This window comes from Crocuta crocuta, unplaced genomic scaffold (genome assembly GCF_008692635.1).
Source record: "Crocuta crocuta isolate KB4526 unplaced genomic scaffold, BGI_CrCroc_1.0 scaffold118, whole genome shotgun sequence".
Classification (NCBI taxonomy): domain Eukaryota; kingdom Metazoa; phylum Chordata; class Mammalia; order Carnivora; family Hyaenidae; genus Crocuta; species Crocuta crocuta.
In genome coordinates this window covers 14,386,867-14,408,970 of record NW_027551558.1, presented here as the reverse complement: position 1 = coordinate 14,408,970, position 22,104 = coordinate 14,386,867, and the positions used below count along the sequence as shown (strand labels likewise).

Below are 22,104 nucleotides of genomic sequence, written 5' to 3'. Positions count from 1 at the left end.
CACTCAACAACAGCTCAAAGAGATAGGGAATGGTGGCTTGTGAACAACGTGGCATCATTTCTTGCAGCAGGAGAAAAAGAACCAAAGCCCCTCTCCACATCTAGAAACTGGCTTCCTGTCATCGCCTCTATCTCCGTAATACAGGAGAAAATCACAAAGTCAGGTCCCAATAATGGGTGTTGTCTTTTCTTTCTCAATTTCTTTAACAATTTATTTATTTTTTTAAGTAGGCTTCACACCCAGAGTGGAGCCCAACGTGGGGCTTGAACTCATGACCCTGAGGTCAAGACCTGAGCTGAGAGCAATGGTCGGATGCTTACCTGACTGAGCCACCCAGGAGCCCCCTCAATTTCTTTAACAACTTAAAAGCATTATAATTCTGTCTGACGTCTATAACGGACCTTTTAATGTAAAGTTTTAAATGAGAGACCTTACAGGTATTCTTATATGTTGAGCAACAGGCATCGATGGATGTACTTTCTGTACTTTCTTACTTCATTTTCTCCCTTCTAATTAATGAAATGGTGTACAATGTTACCGAATATTTTGCATAGGGTTTTTCTAATTCTCCCAAGAAAATGAGTTATTTGGCTAGGGAGGAAGAAGATATAACAAAAAGATTATATATCAAAGGTTACATTTTTCATTTTATCATTTATAGGAACTCATTCCTACAGCTTGTCACTTAGGAAAAAAAGAACCAGTCATATTTCTTTTTTTAATTTCTTTGCATGAAAATTCCTTGACTTGTGAATGTCTACCTGCCTCTAAGTCTCTAAACCAAATAATCTCTGACAATAATGATCCAAATATATGTTATGCGACCATAGAAAAGGGGACCCATAAGCCTCTCAACTGTCTTTCAGTAACTTGGAAATGACAAATCCGTCCCTACTTACTGAAATGAAGATTTGGGGTTGGATGCAGCCCAATCAATAAGAACTCCAACCAACTTCATATGGATGCACAGACAGGGACTTCTCTCTTCGAGTGAATAGCAGGGGACCAGACTGTGACCTCATTTCTGACGGGGTCAGGAAAAAGCCCCCAAATCTAATTACCTCTCTACTCACCTCAGCGTAAAAATGCACTGACTTGCTGTCAGCCAGCTGTAGTTGAGATGTCAGCTCCACTATCCTTGCCATGTAGTGACTTTTAATTAAGTCTTCACGAGACTCCACATCTGGAACCTAAACAGAGCACACATAACTAAGTGCCAGTGAGATGAAGCAGCTCTAGAAAAGATTACCATCCACTCCAGAAGACAAAAGAAAAAGACAACATTTTGTACATTTTCATTGGAAATCTGATAGGGAATCCTAATTTTCCTACCCCTCAAAGAAACTTCAGACAAAACGGGTAAATGTGTATTCCAAATACCTCTTATTCAGCATTCCTGCCTATCTCACAACAAGAGCATGGCTTCAAAAGAAGAGAGGAGAAATGAAGTGCTGGGAGGCCCACTACCTGTGGGGCCATGTCCTTCCATCCAGCTTTAAGAAGCCACAGACCTGACTGTCTGACACCCACATCCTTCTCTAACTGGAAGAAGGCAGGGGAAAGGGAGCATTATTGGAACCCCTAAAATCTGAACATTCTTTTTTCCCCTCAAATTATCTTAAGACAGTTTTCATGCTCTTAAACACACTAACCAATGAAACCATTTCTATTTGGAACAGTTTATGGGCCTTGTCCCAGACCAGTATTTCTAGTTACTCTAGCAATGGTACATTACTGAGTTTAGTTTAAAAATACACAGAAAAGTTCAAGATTACTAAAGTAAAAGACCAATGGGGAAATCGAATTTACCAACCTACTTGAACTATATTTACCAACTTGCCATACTGAGTAGAAAGCTGACTAACTTCAGTGTTCCTTGAATGGTTATTTATAAAGCTACATTTTACAGTATTTCAAAATTCAAAAGCCAATCTGACCTGGGTTCACTCCCTTGAGGGCTGGGAAGAACTGGCAAGGACACTGTTGGTCGAGACCCTGAAAGCCCTCTCCCCAGCCTGCCCACTGGGAGAGCTAATGCCTCCAGCCTCCCGCAGGACCCCAGCAAACCAATGGCCAAGCTCGCACCACACCTTGTCAAACTGCCAAGCCAAGTCATTCAATGAGGCAATTACAGAAACAGGCTGTAATTTGTTGGTGACAGTGAAAATAGAACCAGAAAGAAAAGCAACATGGATCCGTGGATGGAGGGGAAAAACACTGGCTCCACAATTTCTAGAATGGTCAGAAAACAATTAGAGAAAGCTGACTTTTGCAGGACTTTGTGAACAAACATACAGTCAAATATTTACTAACAAACATGATGCCAAGCACACATTACCTCATTGTCAGATGTCCTGGTTAAAATCCCAATCTAGAATATAAGGGGAAAAAATCTTTAGAAAAGACTGTTTTTACTTCAAACGCAATGGTTGACACAGTTGTAATATTTTCTCTTCTCAGTTCACACTGTTTGTAAGAGCACTGGGAGTGCAGTCCTAGATCACCCTGTGTGGTAGTTTACTCCACGGAAGCTGTACCTACAGAGAGTTAACTGCACTCACTATTTCCGTCAGGAAGCAGTAATGGATAATGATCATCACTATTTCCTCTATCATTTTCACTGAAGCCCACCAAACTGCTTGGGAAGAGAGAAAGAAGAAGAGCTTTGACTCAACATTTCTGTGCCTATTTCCAAAACAGTAGCCAAGGAGAGGTAAAGACAGTTTTATGGTGACCATAATAACTAAACATTCCAAACAGAAAATACAAATAACAAACATTCTGCTAGAAGTTCAAAAGGAGAAAAGAAGAAATATACTTCTGATACAATGTTATGACCTTAATAAATATTAATTTCAGGTTTAAATTAATGAAAAAGAAAATGTAATTTCAGACACATTAAAGCACTGCCAGGTTTTTTAAAGGTTGCTTTTGTGGATTAAGATTTCAAAAAAAGATAGTCATGAATACTGATTTCAGGTTATTATTCAAAGCGGAAAGCCATGTGCTTGGGCACAGTAACTTAAGGAAATGTAGAAATTCAGTTTCAGTGGATTCTGATACTCACATATCACACCCAATAAACAGTTTTCACAGATTCTAAATAATTTCCTCCAGAATATTACTGCGAACAGTGAACAGCATATCAACTGAGTGTATGCTAATGAATGTCATGCCCACCTAAGTGTAAAAGAATCTTTTATACTCCCTTTTTTTAATAGAACCATAATTTTCTACTCACTGAAGCAGGAGTAGCAATTAGCCTTTCTTTTTTAGTTAAAAACTGTTTATGTTAATACGTCAATCATTTAATTTTATATATTCAAATATGACTACATTTGGCAAAAGAAACTATGAGTTTGCATCTATACTCTGCCTCCCCACCCCTATCCCATGACTCCCTGGTTACCGTCTGAGAATGTGTTACAAAACACAGGCCCACAAAGAAATGGCAGGAGATAAATGGAAGGAAAAATTAACATACATAATTTAAACATGTTCTCATATGATACTAATGACTGTAAACGGATATGGCTCTTTTAGAAAATAACTTGGCAATAAAGGTCAAGAAACTTGAAAACATTCATGCCTTTTGACCTAATAGTTCTAACCCTGAGACTGTATCCCAAAGACATGATCTGAGATGCAGAAAGAACTTTATGCGTAAAAGGAAATGCTATTTAAAATAGTACAAATTGTAACTAGAGCCCAATCATAGGTTAACTAAGATGTATTCTACATAGAATACTATGCAATCAACAGCTAAGTTTATACAGATTTCTAATAATAGAATGTTTATGTAAAAACATTACCCTAAAAGATTTGAAATTTTATATAGCACAGTATCAACCAGGCATAAAATTTTGCAGGAAAATGTTAAAGGTAGTTGCTTGAGTATTCAAGAGAATGTCAACTTTTTTCTTCTTTACATTTCTGTAGTTTTTAATTATCTACAATGTACATGTATTCTCTTTATACATAAAACATATACATTTAAAATTCTATTAATGATCTTTAACTCCAGCAAGCAGCAGAAATTTGTATTCTTCTGTGCTTTTTCTTTCTTGAGGTTACGGCCATCTTTGATTACAATGAATTGATTAAGTGGCTGAATGCTCGAATCACACTATTAGGTATTTTAATAACAAATAATATTCCTTCAACTACTGAGGTGTCATAGGGTTAGAAATAATGTTTCTTTCTGACGTAACTTTTTCAGCCCCAAGGTGCTTAAACCAAAATAATCTTCTGGAGACTTGTAAGATGAGCTTCCTTAGTCAATCAATTAACTTTAAAATGGGCACAGACTTGCTCCTGACACCCAGAAGGAACATGACAGAAAGGACACACAGAGCTGCATGCTTAGTCAGTGAAGTTCATTGGGCACGGAAAGAAAGGGGAACAAAAAGAAAGGCTGAAAAGGAGAAATGTCAAGGGAAGCAAAAACACCATCACTCTTCCATCTCTGTGCTCTCCAGGCTGGTTCTGGCAGGACTCCGCCAAAGAAGAGTTACGAGGGGAGACCCTGCCCCTGGCGTGAAATGCCTCCTCCTGCCTTGGACTCCTATTCACCTCTGAAACCCATCCATGTTACCTCTTCTGTGACATTCTCCCCGAGCCCTCCAGCGGCTTTCTCTGTGACCCCACAGCGCTCCACAGATGCCTATCCACTCTCGTATTCCATTAGAGTGAAAGCCACAAAGACTGACTGTGAAAAACGAAAGGAGGCCAGTCACATCTTGGTTCTCTAATCCTGACCATCAGAGACAACACCCACAACTGGAGTGCGCGGACGATGTGGCACCTCAACCGTACCTGAAATCATGGGCAGGACTGTGAATTCAAGAAAGTCAAGGAGAAGGAAAGAGGAGTTGAAAGGCAAAGAGTATGTGAGTATAGAGGTGGTGGGTGTTACGGACACACAGGTATCAAAAAAAACAGCTTGAACAAAGACAGGGAAGCAAAAATGCCAAGAATGTTATCAGGGAAGAGCTAAGTTTGGCTTTGTACAAGGAAATGTAGACGACAGGGCTAGAAAGGTAGTCTGGAAAAGGTATCCACATACCTTGAATGCCAAACAAATGAGTGGGTTATATTCCATAGATAACAGAGCTACCAGAAGTCTAAAGCAAGAGAGTACATAATCAGTAATATACTCTAGGAAAACTACTCTGATAGCACCTTATAAGGTGGGTGGGAGGAAAGAGACCCTTTTAAGAGATGCAGACAGAAATCTGAGAACAAAAGAAATCAAGGCCACAGATGCTAACGGGACAGACTACTTAAAAAAACTGACTTCCAATCTCAAGCACAAATAAAGTCATCATCACTCATGCCCCAAGAGTACTAAAGGTTTCCCATGTCCCTGGCAAGTCCTTCTCACATATGGAAGAATCAAATAAAAAGACAGTCCTCAACTTTCAGCAACTGACATTAATAACTCAAATATACCAGCGTTGCCAACTCCCAGCACTTTAGAAAGGCAAGCAGTAAACAAATGAATTGATGTCAGCTGATCTGTTTTCTGACACCAATCAGACCACAAGGCTATGGCCCCAGATAGTTTGGGTTCGTTCCATCCAAGTTCCATCATGTACCAAATGTGTGACTTCAGCTGACTTATTTCACCTCTCTGCCCCCGTCTCATCTACAAAACAGAGATACGGTAGTACCTACAATCTCATAGTATCTGTATGAGGACTGACGGAGTCAACATACTCAAAGTCCTCAGCACAGTGGCCGGCCCATGATCACTGCAATCACTACTGCTGTATCAGCACCCTTTCTGGTCTACTCCGGTCCAGCAGTTACTCACTCCACCACCAACTCTACTGTTAGTTCAAGTGAGAAATGAGCAAAGGAACAAGTATAGGAAGCAGAAAGAGACAGGAGAGAAAGAAGAAATCAGACCAAGAGAGAGAACAGTGTGACCAGATCAATGAGACAGACTCTGAAGGGAAATCCGAAGATGGGGGGGGGGTCCCTAAGTGGTCCCTGAACAGATGTCAACGTTCTGCTATGTGTGTTGAATGTCCCCTCCAAGCAGGCAGCTTCTCCTAGCCAGAGGCAATGTGCAGGACTCGTGTCTGGGACTCAGACCGGTGATCAAGAGGGTCACTACAGGCACATCCTGTGAGCATGGTGTCCACACAAGTCAAAATTCTGAGAAGTGTGGTTTTATGTGTTTTTGCTTTTCTAAAAATTTTAATCCTTTTTGGCTCCTCATATTTTATTATGAAAATTTTCAAACACAGGAAGTTGGTGGTAAAAAGTTTAAGAAATGTCTGTATATCCACCATCCACATTTAATAATTAACATTTTGCTACATTTGCTTTATTTACCTATATATTTACCTATATATGTGTATATATATATATATATATTTTTTTTTTTTCCTGAACAATCTGAAAGTAAATTGCATATACTAGGATACCTCACCTAAGTACTTTGGCATTTATCTCCAAAAATTAAGATAGTCTCCTAAATAATCATAATACCAGTACCCCATCTAGGAAAATTTAAACTGAGTTTCTAACACTCTTAAAATGAAATGGGGAGAGGTCTATATACATCTTGAAAATAAAAGTAACTCCAATATAGATATTTCTTCACCTTCTAAATCACTGCAGTTAAATATAAGGCAAGAAATAATGAGGTTGTAAGATAACCTGGCAGTATATACTGCCTTATGGAATGTAACTAACCTGATGAGTTTCTGTATTATATGTACATTGTAAAGATTTATACCGTCTAGGAACCATAAATTGGTTTAAAATGGTATTTGTGGGGACCTAGGTAGCTCAGTCAGGTAAGTGTCTGACTTCAGCTCAGGTCACCATCTCACAGCTTGTGAGTTTGAGCCCCTCATCAGGCTCTGAGTGCCTGGAGTCTATTTCCCTCTCTCTCTGTCCCTCACTCACTTGTGCTCTCTCTCTAGTAAATAAATAAACACTAAAAAAATTTTTTAACAGTATTTGCGGTCATTTCTATGGAAAATTAGATATTCAAGCCCTTGGTCAGAAATATAACCTATAGAAAAAAAGAATCACCTTAAATTTGACTTACTTGATTTTTTCCAGGAATATAGCCCTCATCATGGGGAAGTCTCATGCAAAATCAAAAGAAACTTAATGGAAGAGCTTTTTCAAGGAGGCATCCTGACTACCACTTGCTTTTTCTAGAACACATGGGTTATACCTATTTTACACGGACATGTAATTAGATGGTTAACACCAAAGACTAGGTTAAGGCCTTACCAATTATCATTTAAAAAAAGAAGACAACGACACTTACCAGACTGGTGCTGTGAACAGGCTCCATCACAGCCGTGGCTGAGGCTTCTTCCTGGCCCCCTGCATTCACCCCAGTGGGATTTTCCTGGGCCGGCCCGACCCCTTGCCCGCTGCTTGTACTCTTCAGCTTATCTGCAATTCGCTGGTTTTCTTTCTCCAGCTTGATTTTGGCTAACTGTGCTTCCAACATCCAATGCTCTTTTTCCTGTTCCAGTTTAGAAATCTTTTCCAGACTCTGCTGAACCTTGAAAAGCAATAGAGTTCTGCACCTTAGAGGATGATGCAGATAAAACTTAGTGGCTAAAGAAAGGCTTCACAGGACATCAACCCAAACTGCCTCCCAGAAGTAAAATCAAAAAAGCCTGAATGTTAAACAGGGAAAAGGAAATATTATTAAACAAGATTCACAAAGCACAACCAGAAACTGAGAAACTGGACAACAGTAAAATTAAAAATCTCTATTCATCAAAAGATATCATTAAGAGAATGAAAAGGAAAGTCACAAAATAGAAGACATCTGCAAAGCGTGTATCCAACAGAAGGCTAACATCTAGAATATACAAAGAACTTCTACAAATTAGTAAGAAAATGATAGTCAACCCATAAGAAAAACAGGGGGAAAAAAGACTTGAATAGGCATTGAACAAAACAAAAAACAAAAAAAAGAAGGTATTCAGTGTCACTATTTATCAAAGAAAAGCAATGTAAAACCACCCAAATGACAAAAATTAAGACAGAAATTACAGGGGTGCCTATTAAGCATCTGACTTCAGCTCAGGTCATGATCTCATGGTCCATGAGTTGAAGCCCCACATCAGGCTCTGTGCTGAAAGCTCAGAGCCTGGAGCCTGCTTCAGATTCTGTCTTTCTCTCTCTCTGCCCTTCCTCCGCCTGTACTCTGTCTCTCTCTCAAATATAAATAAAACATTTTTAAAAGTTAAAAAAAAAAGAAAATACAAATGTGGGCATGTTTGTGGAGCAAATGAAACTGCCAGATAGTGCTAGCAGGACTGGAATTTGGGACACTTTGAAAAACTGTTTGGCTGGATCTTTAAAGCTGAAGATATCATATCCTATAGGACCCAGCAATTCTACTTGTACATAAGTACGCAAAAGAAAAGCGTACATGTTTACCAGAAGACGTGTGTAAGGATGTTCACAATAGCACTATGAGAGCCAAACATCTGAAATTACCCAAATATTCATAGGCAATAAAAAAGAGTAATCCATGTTCACACAGAATACTAAACAACAATGAAAATGAACAGGTTACAATTACATATAACACAGATGAATATTACAATATAATGTTGAATGAAAGAAGGCAGACCTGAAAAAATATATATTATATAATCTCACTGAATGGAAAGCTCATTTACTGAACTTTTCACTAATCTGTGTGTTAGAACACAGGATGATTGATGGTTTTCTTTAGGGGCAAGGAGAGTAATAACTGGAAAGCAGCTAAGGAAGGCTACTGCTGTCCTAGCATGTTTTTTTTTTAAGGTATACCTTGCACAAAGAAGTGTTCTTTTGGGGCGCCTGGGTGGCTCAGTCAATTGCATGTCCGACTTGGGCTCAGGTTATGACCTCACGGTTCATGGGTTTGAGCCCTGCGTCAGGCTCTGTGCTGACAGCTAGCTCAGAGCCTGGAGCCTGGAGCCTGTTTCACATTCTGTATCTCCCTCTCTCTCTGCCGTCCTCTGCTCTCTCTCACTCAGAAATAAATAAAACATTTATTAAAAAAAAAAAAAAAGAAGTGTTCTTTTGAAAAACTGTTACCTAGGTGCTAGTTACATCAGTATGTTTGCTTATGAAAATTCACTGGGATATACAGTTGACCCTTGAACAGCAGTTTGAATTATGTGGATCAACTTATACATGGATTTTTTCAATAAATATGTACAATATTGTAAATGTATTTTCTCTTTCTTATGGTTTTAATAACATCTTTTCTCTAGCTTAATTGTAAGAATACAGTATATAATACATATAATATGGAAAATATGTGTTAATGGGCTGTTTATGTTATCAGTAAGGCTTCCAGTCAACAGTAGGTTATTAGTAGTTAAGTTTTGGGGGAGTCAAAAGTTACAAATGGATTTTCAACAGTGTGAGGGGGTCAATGCCACTAACCCCTTTGTTATTCAAAGGTCAACTATATGTTAATAATTTGTATAATTTTTTTAAGTATATTATACTCCATTCAGTAAGAAGTTTAAATACACTAATTCTCAGGGCAAATAAAAGCTTGAGAGGTACATGAAAATAAAAGCAATCTTACAGTGAATTCCAAATGCTTTACTGGCTATCATGGTTGAGCAATTACCATGCAGCAGACACTGTTCACGGTACTTCCCTGCCAGGATCCCACTGACACCTCACAGTCCTTCGATTCTCTCTTCCCAAAGAGGAGAACTAAGGCTCCCAGCAGCTGAACCACCTGCAAAGCTAGCGAATGGCAGAGCCGAGATTTGGATCCCCTGTGTCTGGCTCACAAGTCTGATTCTTTTCACTATATCACACTGCCTCTCATTGGCTCAATTAATCCTTACAAGGCCCTGGAAGGCAGATCTTAGACTTACTTCAGAGAGGCAGGAAGGGACACCCAGAGTGCTTATCAGAATAGCCTACAGCTGATCAATGGCAGAGTGGGGGAGGGGGGTGGAAAGCAATAGCTCTGAAGCCAGTTCTCCTACTTACTAGCCACTTTGAGCAAAAGCTGTTTAATTTCTTTAAGCCTTACTTTCCTTACATAAAGTAAGAAGAAAATTGAAAATCAATTTTTTTTTAAATTTTTTTAATGTTTTTATTTATTTCTAGGAGAGAGAGAGAGACAGAGTGAGCAGGGAGGGTCAGAGAGAGAGGGAGTCACAGACTCTGAAACANTTTTAAATATTTCCACATTTTTTTTTTTTTTTCAAAAATTTTTTTTTTTTTTTTTTTTAGGAATTGCTCTCTGGATTAAATATTTAGTTCCAACATCCTAGCACATGTAATGTCAAAAAGATAAGTGATATGTGCCAGCAGACAAAAAGAAGTCTCAAGTGAATCTATCTGCTCTCTCTTTAAAATAAGTATTTCCAGGGGTGCCTGGGTGGCTCAGTTGGTTAAGCATCCAACTTGAGCTCAGGTCATGATCTCATGGTTCGTGAGTTTGAGCCCCGCATGAGGCTCTGAGCTGACAGTTCAGGGCCTGGCCTGCTTCAGATTCTATGTCTCCCTCTCTCTCTGCCCCTCCCCACTCATGTTCTGTCTCTCTCTCTCTCTCTCAAAAGTAAATAAACATTTAAAAAATAGTAAAACATATATAAATAAAAAAAATAAAAATTTCCAAAACTTAAAGCGAGCCTGCTGTTGAAGTTAAGTCTCCGACAAAAGCTAAGCCAGTGTCAATGTGCACCAACTTCCCTCCCACCTCCATCTAGCCCCCAAAGTCAATTGACCAACTAACTGAATATTGGACATTTTTTGTTCCTGATCGTTTATGAAATAAAAATAACTCACAGTCTCTAGCTCCTCTCCCTTTTCTGCCTTTTTATTTCAGATTTTTAAATCTAGTGCCTAAAGAAGGAAAGACCCACCATGGCCAAAGTGTGTTGGTATTACCTGAGTGGCAATTGTAACACCAACTGAATCAAGATGACTTATTTAGAGTATCAACAAACGGTCTTCAATGAATTATGCTCATGGTGTGTTTTTGCACATGTTAAACAATTAATTTTAGACATTCACTTATATAGCCTTTTAAATTGTTCTGTTAAAAGCCTTCTCCAGGGGATTTAACATTTATGCTCCTTTAACAAGTAGCGTGATTTACAAGGTGTCATACCTGTTGTGCAAGGCCTTCTCGACTTTCAGTAGAGCTGAGAAGGACCCGGCGGTTTGCCAGAGCTTCTTCGTAAGGCACAGACTCCAAGAGGGGCTGTGGAAAAGGCAGCAGGAGAAATAAAAGATCATATCATTCCCATATCTTACATACACAAAAAGAATATGGGGTTCAACAAGAAATTCAGACATGTCAACATTCACTATGTCCTTTTAATAATGTGACAGAGACCATTTTTAAAGAAAAATAATGAAGAGGGACTTGTCATTCCAATTATAATCTATACTAACTAAAACCATATGGACTTGTACCAAATACCATATGATTTCACTTCTGTGTGATATCTAAAACACAAAACAAATTAAAGAAAAACAAAACAAAACAGAATCAGACTCAGATACAGAGAACAATGAGACAATCAGGAGTGGGGTGAGAGGATGGGCAAAATAGAGAAACGGGATCAAAAGATACAATCTTTCAGTTATAAAATAAATAAGACACAGGACAGGATCCACAGCATAGGAATATAAATAGTAACAACTTTGTATGGTGACAGATGGTAGCTACACTTATCTTGGTGATCACTCTGTAATGTATATAAGTGTGGAATCATTATGTTGTACACCTGCAACTAATATAATATGATATGACAATGACATTTCAATTTTTTTTTTTTAAAGCAGACTATTAGAGACGTGGCAGAGAGGCAGGAATAAAGATCACTAAGGGGCACTGTCTTGACTGATTTTAAGGGTGTAAACACATGTCAAAACCTATCAAGTTGTATGTTTCAAATATATGCAGTTTTTTATGTCAATTAAACCTCCAATAAAACTTTCCAAAACAAACAAAAAAAAATAGATAAAGGGAGAGGACAATCTAGAAAGAGACAAAAGCATACACAAAAACGTATTATGTAATAAATGGTGCTTTTTTCTTTTTTTTAAGTCAGTGGAGAAAGGACAGACTGGATAAATGCCACAGGGATAACCAGGCAATAATCTAGAAAAATAACTATTTAGATCCCTTTTTCACACCTCTATCAGAATGAATGAATCCAAGATGAATTAAAGAATTCAATCTAAAATTTTAGACTATGAAAATAATGGAAGAAAACGTAGGTGAACATTTCTGTAATCCTGAAAAGTACCCCTGGCCGAGAATCACCAAAATAAAGAAAAAGATTGGTTTAATGACATAAACATTCAAACTTCTATTTTGAAAAAAATACTACAGCAAATTGGAGGAAAAATACTTCCAACACAGGCACAGGATTACAATTCTTACCGTATAGGGAACTCTTTCAGCCCTAATCAGTAACAGTTATCTAAAAATAGGTCAACGATGAACAGAGAATTGACAGAATAAATACAAACAATAACTTTATGAAAAGACATGCCACTCCAATAAGCAAAGAAATGCAAATTAAAATAATAAGAAACTTCTTGTCTCTCTGACAAATTATTAAATTCATGGGTTAAATTTATACTTCTACTGCTGGTAAACTATAAATAGGTAACCTTCCTAAAGTGCAGTCTGGAAAAATGTGTCAATATTTAAAAGATTCACAGACTTTGAACCAGCAATTCCATTTTGGGAAATTAAAGACATAATTAAAATAATTAGACAAACATAGAGATTGGTAGCCTTATACAATGCTAGAAACATAAAACAGTACAGCTATTCTTAAGGGTAATTTGCAATAAATATTCCACTACTCAATATTCCACACATGTGCCCAAGGAGCCATTTACAAAGCTATCAGTTGCAGTATTATCATAACAATAAAAAACTGGAATGAACCTACATGCCCACAAATAAGGAATACCTAAATGAGCAACAAAACATCCATATTATAGAATTCTGTGCTGTATTTGAAAGAAACATAGTAGTCACCATATGTAATGGTACAGACAGATCTCTAAAATATTTTTTTTTAATTTTTTTCTTTTTTTTTTAAATTTTTTTAAAGTATAGTTGACACGGGTGCCTGAGTGGCTCAGTCTGTTAAGTGTCCAACTTTGGCTCAGGTCATGACCTCACGGGTCTGTGAGTGAGAGCCCTGCATCCAGCTCTGTGCTGACAGCTCAGAGCCTGGAGCCTGCTTCGGATTCTGTGTCTCCCTCTCTTTCCACCTCCTTCTCTCATGCTCTGTCTCTCTCTCTCTCAAAAACAAATAACATTTAAAAAAATTGTTAAACAGACAGTTGAAGAACAATGTTAGTTTCAGGTGTACAACATAGTGATTTGCCAATAAAACATTTTTTAACTTTTTAAAATAATCTCTACATACAACATGGGGCTCAAACTCATGACCCTGAGACCAAGAGCCTCACTCTCTTCCAAGTGAGCCAGCCAGGCACATCTAAGACACTTTAAATTAAAAAAATCAAGGTACCTGGGTGGTTCAGTTGGTTAAGTGTCCAATTCTTGATTTTGGCTCAAGTCACGATCTCATGGTTCAGTTTGTGAGATTGAGCCCCACAATGGGCTCTGCTCTGACAGTGCAGAGCCTGATTGGGATTTTCTCTCTGTCTCTCCCTCCCTCCCCCACTCATGCTCTTTCTCAAAATAAATATATAAGTCATTTAAAATAAATAAATAAACTTAAAAAGTTAAAAAAAGAAAAATCAAGTTGCACAATGAAACATGCATTTAGGTTGAAAAAAGAATGAAAATTCTATATATTGTATAGTTTTGTAAGTTTATGTAGATGCATATCCAAGATTCTGGAAGGTTATACACCAACTGATAACTATAGTGACCTCTGGAGAGAGAGTGGAATTAGGGGCTATACCTGTAATGTTCTAATGTAATATAAGAATATGTTTAGCCATTATTTGTAACTAAAAGTTAAAAAAAATAAGGAGGAGAAAGGTAAAAAATGCACACAGTTGCATGTGCAAGAATACCTACTGTATCTCTGCATGTAACAATGAAAAATAGGTAACAACCTAAATATCCACAAGCAATGGATTGGTTAATTAAATTATTACACACAGAATGAAAATACTATAGATTTAATACTATAGAAGCATTAAAATAACAATTTATATTTATAGACATGTATTATTTGATGTATTAAAATCACAATTTTTATATCCATAATTCACTAAGAGGAAAAACCATATTCTAAAACAGAGTATGTAGGGGCGCCTGGGTCACTGAGTCGGTTAAGCGTCCTACTTCAGCTCAGGTCATAATCTCATGTTTTGTGAGTTCGAGCCCCACGTCGGGCTTTTTGCTGACAGCTCAAAGCCCAGAGCCTGCTTTGGATTCTGTGTCTCCCTCTCTCCTGCCTCTCTGCTGCTCATGCTCTCTCTCAAAAATAAATATTAAAAAATTTAAAAATTAAAAGTAAATAAAAAAATAAAACAGTGTATGTATGTCAATGGACTCAGCCAACAAAAAGAATGAAATCTTGCCATTTGCAACATTGTGGATGGAGCAAGATTATGCTAAGCAAAACAAACCAGTGAAAGACAAATACCATATGATTTCACTCATATGTGAAATTTAAGAAACAAAACAGATGAACATAGGAGAAGGGGGAAAAAGAGAGAGGGAGGGAGGCAAACTATAAGAGACTCTTTAACTACAGGGAACAAACTAAGAAGTAATGAAGGGGAGGTGCGCAGGGGATGGGCTAAACGGGTGATGGAAATTAAGGAGAGCACTTGTGATGAGCACTGGTATTAAATATAAATGAAGAATCACTACATTCTATACCTGAAACCAATTTTACCATATATATAAAATTTAGAAATACAGAATAAAATAAAAGTGTATGTATCCAGATACACTTTGCTTTTTATAGCACATACATGTGTGTATCTTCCTGTGTGCACACATACACTAAAATTTTTTGGATATAGATATACTCCAACAAAATTAAGGGTAGCTACATTGGGAGGGGATGGGAATTGGTGCATAATTTTCTTCTTCTTCATGCACTGTTATATCTTCTGATTTCTTTTTACACTGACCTTGTATTCTTATATTCAGGAAAAAATTTTAAGTGTATTTTAATTTTTTTCTATTTCTACAAGTTTGAGATTTCTTTTTAATTTTTTTAATGTTTTATTTATTTCTGAGAGAGAAGGAGAGAGAGAGAGAGAGACAGCTGAGCAGGGAGGGGGTCAGAGAAAGAGGGAGACACAGAATTTGAAGCAGGCTCCAGGCTCTGAGCTAGCTGTCAGCACAGAGCCCGACACAGGGCTCAAACCCACGAACTGTGAGATTGTGACCTGAGCCAAAGTCGGACGCTTAACCAACTGAGCCACCCAGGTACCCCACAAGTTTGAGATTTCTAAAGTTTGGTATTTATTGGCTTCCTGGCTGCTTCATTCTAGACACTTAGGGACATGAGTCCAACATGGCCTATGCATTAATCATATATTAACTGAGGTCTGGGTCTCTGTCACCTTCTCCTCCCCAAAGATCTCTCCCAATACTCACCAACCACCTGTACCCCCAAATTGTATAAAATCTAAATAATACGAAATGTGGAAAAACTCTTGCCATTCTCTGGAATGATTCCTGATTTTTCCTCCGATGAAAATTTAACAACAGCTCACAAACCTTTCTCAGGGCCTTCATGTAGGCAGCAGCTTTTTTCTTGTACTGCAGCATGCACTCAGCTGAAAGAGGACTAATGAAGCCACTCGCTGCCTTAGGCCCATAGCTCAGAGAAGCAATGAAGTAGTCCACGTTGTTGCTGAAGAAAGATGCAATCTAAATCAAGTGTGACAAGAAGATAGATTTTGTTTTCCAATAATGTGTCTAAAATATATATCTAATAGTTTTCGAAGCAGTTAAAGGTGCTAGAATGGAAATGAAATGTCAACACCTGCCCAAAAGCCCACATTTATTTATTTGAGGAGAATTCCTAGGGCAATGATTTGTAAGAGAAAGACAATACCAGTACATAAAGATTGAGACCAGATTTCTGACGTGTCTTTACCTAGACAATTTCTATTCTTTTTGAAAACTAAGATTGATTAGGGTTTATTCTGGGGATGATGATCATGAACTATTTACCTCATTAATTTCTAACCACGAGTCTCGAAATATGTATGTTTGGATTTACATATTCTATGTGTGTTTTAACTTTGAATGTTTCACATTCCAACATGAGACATGACACAGCATCTTGAATATGGTAACTCTATTTAAATTTAGTTCTGTAAACCTCAATTTGTGATTTACAAATATATTAAAGACTAGAAATTTAGTAGACCCTGTCACAGATTTAACAAATGTTAAATCTGTGTAAGTAGCCACAAAGATCCATGGATGAGCCATGACTTTGAAAATTAAAGTGCTGGATATATTAAAGAATATCCTATTTTGATAAAAAAGAAGTGACTTATGGAACAAAGTATCCTACACCTTGGCAAAAATTGCTCAAAAAGTAAGCAAGCAATCATTAATGGTCTGAAAGTTTTCATTTTTCGTTTATATTTTACTATGTCAAATGAAATTCTATACTAGGTAGTATTCAAGAAAACAAAGGATTCTAAAAGTCTTGAGTTTTATATTCCTTGTAAACAACATGGATAATTATACACCCAGGGTTTGCATTTTAGGTCATGGCAGTATATGGTGAGGTTTATACTCTTTCCTCTTTCTAGTACTTCTACATTTTCTAAATGTTCTTCAATATGCATATGTTACATTTTCCTACTGGGCTTTTAAAAATTATATGCCATAAAATTTAGTTTAATCAAATCACATTAGCTAAATATTAAGCTGCCACCAACTAACATTAGTTCAGATACTTACTTCAGTTAAAAACCCTTTTAGGGGCACCTGGGTGGCTCAGTTGGCTAAGCATCTGACTCTTGATTTTGGCTCAGGTTATGTCCTCATGGTTTTTGAGTTCGAGCCCTGCATTGGGCTCTACACTGACAGTGCGGGACCTGCTTGGGATCCTCTCTCTCTCCCTGTGTATCTCTCTTTCCCTCTCTCTCCCAAAATAAATAAACTTTAAAAAAATTCATAAAATTTCACAATGAAGATTGGATATCTTTCCTTGAGACAACATTTTTAGGTTTCAGGTAAAGCATATCTAAAATGAGCTATAAAGGTATTTAATATTTCAGAATTTTCATAAAAGTTGGAAAATGCAGAGATGCCTCTAAAGTGCTAACAATCTCTTTTCCAGAATGTTCCTTAATTAAATCAAGGTTAGAATCATCTTCAGAAAGCTTCGGCATGCCCGTAGATGCAAGCGATCAAGCGCGGGCAGTGAGGATAGTCCCTGGGTGAGGAACCCTGTAGGCACGGATCTGTGTGCTGATAGAACCTAAAGATAACAACTCCTAATTATGGCCCCAAGCACTGCAAAGTGTCACTAAGACCAGTCTGAGTCGGGAAAGAAGAGAAAGATAACACTTAATGTAATATGATCAGAGATTACTTCTGGTTAACTTAATTACCTAAAAAAAAATGTGTTCCTGTTATGGGCATCCTGTCAAAAAATGATGATATATAAACACAGAAAGAGATGACCATTTCCTTGAGAAATTAGGTTGCATCCGCTGAAATAAATGGGCTAAGATAGTTCTGAATACAGTCCTTTTGTTACACACATATGGGTAGTTCCCAGAGAAATCTGAATCAGTAAGGTGCTGATGACCGTCACATGAACACATACTGACAATGTGACAGGTGCTGAAACCAGAATATCCAAGACAGAATTTTTAGTGAAAATGTATTTTGGCCAGTTTATCATAATAATTAAAGCTTAATGATCCAAATAATCATTATCTAATATTAATGGTTCAATGAAAAGACATATGTTGAAAGTCACCTTAAAAGTTCTATTTAAGAAACAAAACCACAAAGGTGGTAGCATTAGGACAAGTGGTATCAAAAAACAAAAAACCAGGAGGGAAAAAAACCAAATTATTAATGAAGATTTTATTGGTTCTTTCTTCTTTTAATGTATTTTCCTAATTTCTATAAAGCGGACATTCGGTATACACAATGATGTATACTGATCATCAAATATCTCACTAAAAAATAAACTGTGAGTGATCTACTTACTCATTACAAATGCTAAAGAGTCACTCTCCTATTGCTTTAAATATTGGGTAGGGAGAAGGAAAAGGGAGACAACTTTATTTTACGAAAAAGTCTGATATTCCAAACTCCTTTTACAGATTAATTTTCCTATATCTTTCATGGGGAAAAAAAAAGGAGCTTACTTAAGAATTAAATTTAATGTAATATAAAGCAGAGAAAACTCACCTTTCCTGCTCCATTTGTTAATGCTACTACTGATGCCAGGATACAGTCATTAGTTGTAATGAGCTTCTGTGTTGCTGTTGGAAGTTCATGCTCTATTGTAGCTTTCTGATTGTAATGTTTAGAAATATCTATAAAAGCAATGAAATGAAAACTATTACTATCCACATACAAGTTGCATACAGATAACCAGCTCTTACTCTCATATTTGCTTAGAGATTTACACAGTAAATTTGATCAGAAAATGGTCCCAAATATATCAGGATTGTCCTGAATATCAATTACGTCACAAATCCATGTGGAAAGAAGAGAGACAGGTGAGGGTCTCTCAACACCATCCTGGTGTCTCTAGTACAGCCACCAGCTTGTGGGTCTAATTCTCCCTCTTTTGAATGTTTACCCTTATTCTAGTGTTGAGTAAATGATCCTGACCAGTATTTACCAGTTAAAAACACAGTTTTAATGGTCTGGCAGGTACAAATGAAAATTTATCCTGTACTTATATAAGTGAACCATGAGGCTGGAAGAGAATGAGCAGCACAGGCACAATGTCCACAATCCTTACTGGACCTCAGTCAGTCTTCCCCTGCACACCCTCACCAACACTGACAAGGGTCTGCACAGCCCAACTGGGACTGAACCCTCCAGCATCTGGCTTCACATGCTACTGCCTCCAGTCCCAGAATATTACAACAAAGGCCTGGGGTTAGAAAACTGCGGGAGAGACTTGAATATAAAAAGCATTAAGAGAAACTGCAGTAGGTGAAACCAGCCAAACAACTTAAGGTTGGGGTTTTCTAGATCTCTGAGAAAGAGTGATTTTGTCTTGGAAATAAGAGATAATGGCAGAATCTTAAGACAACACTGATTTATAAGGAAAGGTAATTATATTTGTAAATAATAAAGTGTTTACAATTCATTCTCCTCTGAATTTTTCAGAATACTTCAAGTACAAGCGGGGCGCCTTGGTGGCTCAGTCGGTTAAGCGTCTGACTTCGGCTTAGGTCATGATCCCACAGTTCGTGGGTTCAAGCCCCGTGTCGGGCTCTGTGCTGACAACTAGCTCAGGGCCTGGAGCCTGTTTCAGATTCTGTACCTCCCTCTCTCTCTGACCCTCCCCTGCTCACGCTGTCTCTCTCTCTCAGAAATAAATAAAACACTAAAAAATTAAAAAAAAAAAAGAATACTTCAGATACAAGAGCACTAATTATCCCTACCAACAAAGCTAAAAATAAATCACAAAATATGAAAATTATTTTTATAACAGGTGTGTATGCAGAGAATTGCATTTATTCAGAATCAAGAAGTCTACTTGATTCTAGACTATAGATAATTTTTAAAAAATGACTAGGTAGAAAGAAATGGTTTTTGAGACTTAACCTGGTATGTTCATGGTATTTTAACACAAAATCACTGTTTTATGAATAGAATTATTTCTACTCAAGTTTTTAAGCTGGGGAATTATTTTATATATTTAATATACATATATACACATACATGTAAACTTTAAGATAGTTTTAGATTCATAGAAAAGTTACAGAGACTTTTCCATATACCCTTTAGCCAGTTTTCCCTGTTGTTAACACCTTATGTTACTATGGTACAGTTGTCACAGCAAAAGAACCAACTAATTAGTACACTATTATGTTTACATTGTCAAAAATAAATGATTGTCCTCTATATATTCATAAGACACCAAGTGAATAAAAATTTGATTGGGGGCACCTGGGTGGCTTAAGTCAATTGGGCATCCAACTTCAGTTCAGGTCATGATCTCACAGTTCATGAGTTCGAGCCACGTGTCAGGCTCTGTAATGACAGCTTGGGGCCTGAAGCCTGTTTCAGATTCTGTGTCCCCCTCTCTCTCTGCTCCTCTCCCCACTCACGCGCGCTCTCTCTCAAAAATAAATACGTAAACATTAAAAAAATTTTGGCTGGAACACTGAACACTTTTATATACTGAACTTGCTAGCCCCTAACACAGACATTTTCTTTCTATACACCACAGTAAGTTTTAGTCACAATTTTACTGGAAGCACACAAAGCTATAATACAACTTGGTTGGCAGTAATCTTGGGTGATCGGTTGGTGACTGAGATACTTATGAAAGTCATATAATACCATGAATACTTACATGGCTTCTACTGGACCTGTGTGCCACTGCAGTTCGACAACAGTAATTTTCCTAATCACATTGTGTACTCTTTATTAAATCCAAATATTTCAATTATGTAGGGTGTTCCTTAATATTAAATTTTAAATCCAAAAAGAATGAAGAAATCATGCGACCTAGGCCCCGAGATTTCTTTTTCTCTTATGTTTCCTATGAGTCTACCTGCTTGAGACCTGAGACTAAAAATCAACACTTCTCAGGGAGTGTACGTTGCTTAGTCAGTTAAGCATCCATGTCTTGATTTCAGCTCAGGTCATGATCTCAAAGTTCATGAGTTCAAGCCCCACATCAGGCTCTGAGCTAACAGTGCAGAGCCTGCTTGAGATACTCTCTCACCCCTCTCTCTCTCTGCCCATCTTGTGCTTGCACTCTGTCTCAAAAAATAAACAAACAAGCTTTAAAAAAAATCAATGATTCTCACTTAGAATCCCCTTGTTAAAAGAATTCACTCCTATTTTAAATCCACATAGGATAGACATTTTAATAAATCTCTAGCTCTGTTTTTACAATGACACCTGCCTGTCTGCCTTCAAGCAATTATTCAAGGCAAAGCAGGAAGGGAAGAGGTTTGAAATGAGAGTTCTCTGAAACATAAAGCTTCTTCTGTTAATGCCAGCTCTGATGTTCACTCTGAATTTCCATGAGAGATACCCACCAGTCTTGCAAGCTAAGTAAAAAGACAGATTTGAACTTTAAACCTAGCAACAGGACCCCATAATCTTGCCAAACCATCCTTATGTTTCCCAATATTCTCTCTTTACATTATATTTTCAAGGACAGAAATAAGTGGAGGCACTAAGGGGGTTCAGGGCAGAGGTGGGGGAGACCTCTGATCCTCCCAAAAGTTCTATTAGCTCATGTTCCAAATAACAACAGTAACATTCTTAGACCACTGGTGTCATCTTAATCTTATGTTAATGTTTGAATAAAAGCATCTGAACAGGGGTGACTGGCTGGCTCAGTTGATGGAGCATGTGACTCCTGATCTTGGGGTTGTAGGTTCGAGCCCCATGTTGGGTCTAGAGATTACTTTTAAACATCTTAAAAATAAGAAAGCATCTGTAAAAAACTCTGTATACTATAGATTAATTAAAATAGAAATATAAATAAAATCAAGATTTTTTTAATGTAAAGGAAGCTTTAAGACCCCTCTTATTGGAGGGGCGCCTGGGTGGCTTAGTCGGTTAACTGTCTGACTTTCACTTAGGTCATGATCTCACGGTTCGTGGGTTCGAGCCCCGCGTCGGGCTCTGTGCTGACTGCCAGCTCAGGGCCTGGAGCCTGTTTCAGAGTCTGTGTCTCCCTCTCTCTCTGACCCTTCCCTGCTCACACTGTCTCTCTCTCTCGCCTAGAAATAAAATAAAAAATTAAAAAAAAAAAGACCCCCCCTTATTGGATAGCTACCCTCCACTGCTCTCGCCTTCTTTATAGGAATGCTGGAGAAACCACTAGCAAGAACAGATCATAATATCAGCATCACAAAATTTAGAAACTAAAACCAAAAACTGTAGCAACAGTAACCTATGGTTTCAATGGCCTAGCTCTGGGTTAACTCAAG

The 22,104-nt window shown here is 37.6% G+C and overlaps 1 protein-coding gene across 3 annotated transcripts in view; it reads right to left on the bottom strand.

Moving 5' to 3' along the window:
• The window catches only part of PPP1R21 (protein phosphatase 1 regulatory subunit 21), a 58,666-nt gene that overhangs the window by 6,000 nt on the left and 30,562 nt on the right, over window positions 1–22,104 (bottom strand). For 2 of the 3 annotated variants that reach the window (XM_077749205.1, XM_077749206.1), the window contains 6 exons: window positions 18,377–18,504; window positions 15,704–15,856; window positions 11,126–11,218; window positions 7,295–7,537; window positions 2,339–2,371; window positions 1,074–1,190 (listed from right to left, as the gene is read on the bottom strand). In XM_077749205.1, coding sequence (XP_077605331.1) covers window positions 1,074–1,190; window positions 2,339–2,371; window positions 7,295–7,537; window positions 11,126–11,218; window positions 15,704–15,856; window positions 18,377–18,504 — 767 coding nt within the window. The remainder of the gene's footprint in view (window positions 1–1,073; window positions 1,191–2,338; window positions 2,372–7,294; window positions 7,538–11,125; window positions 11,219–15,703; window positions 15,857–18,376; window positions 18,505–22,104) is intronic. The other variant, XM_077749207.1, reaches the window with a different exon arrangement.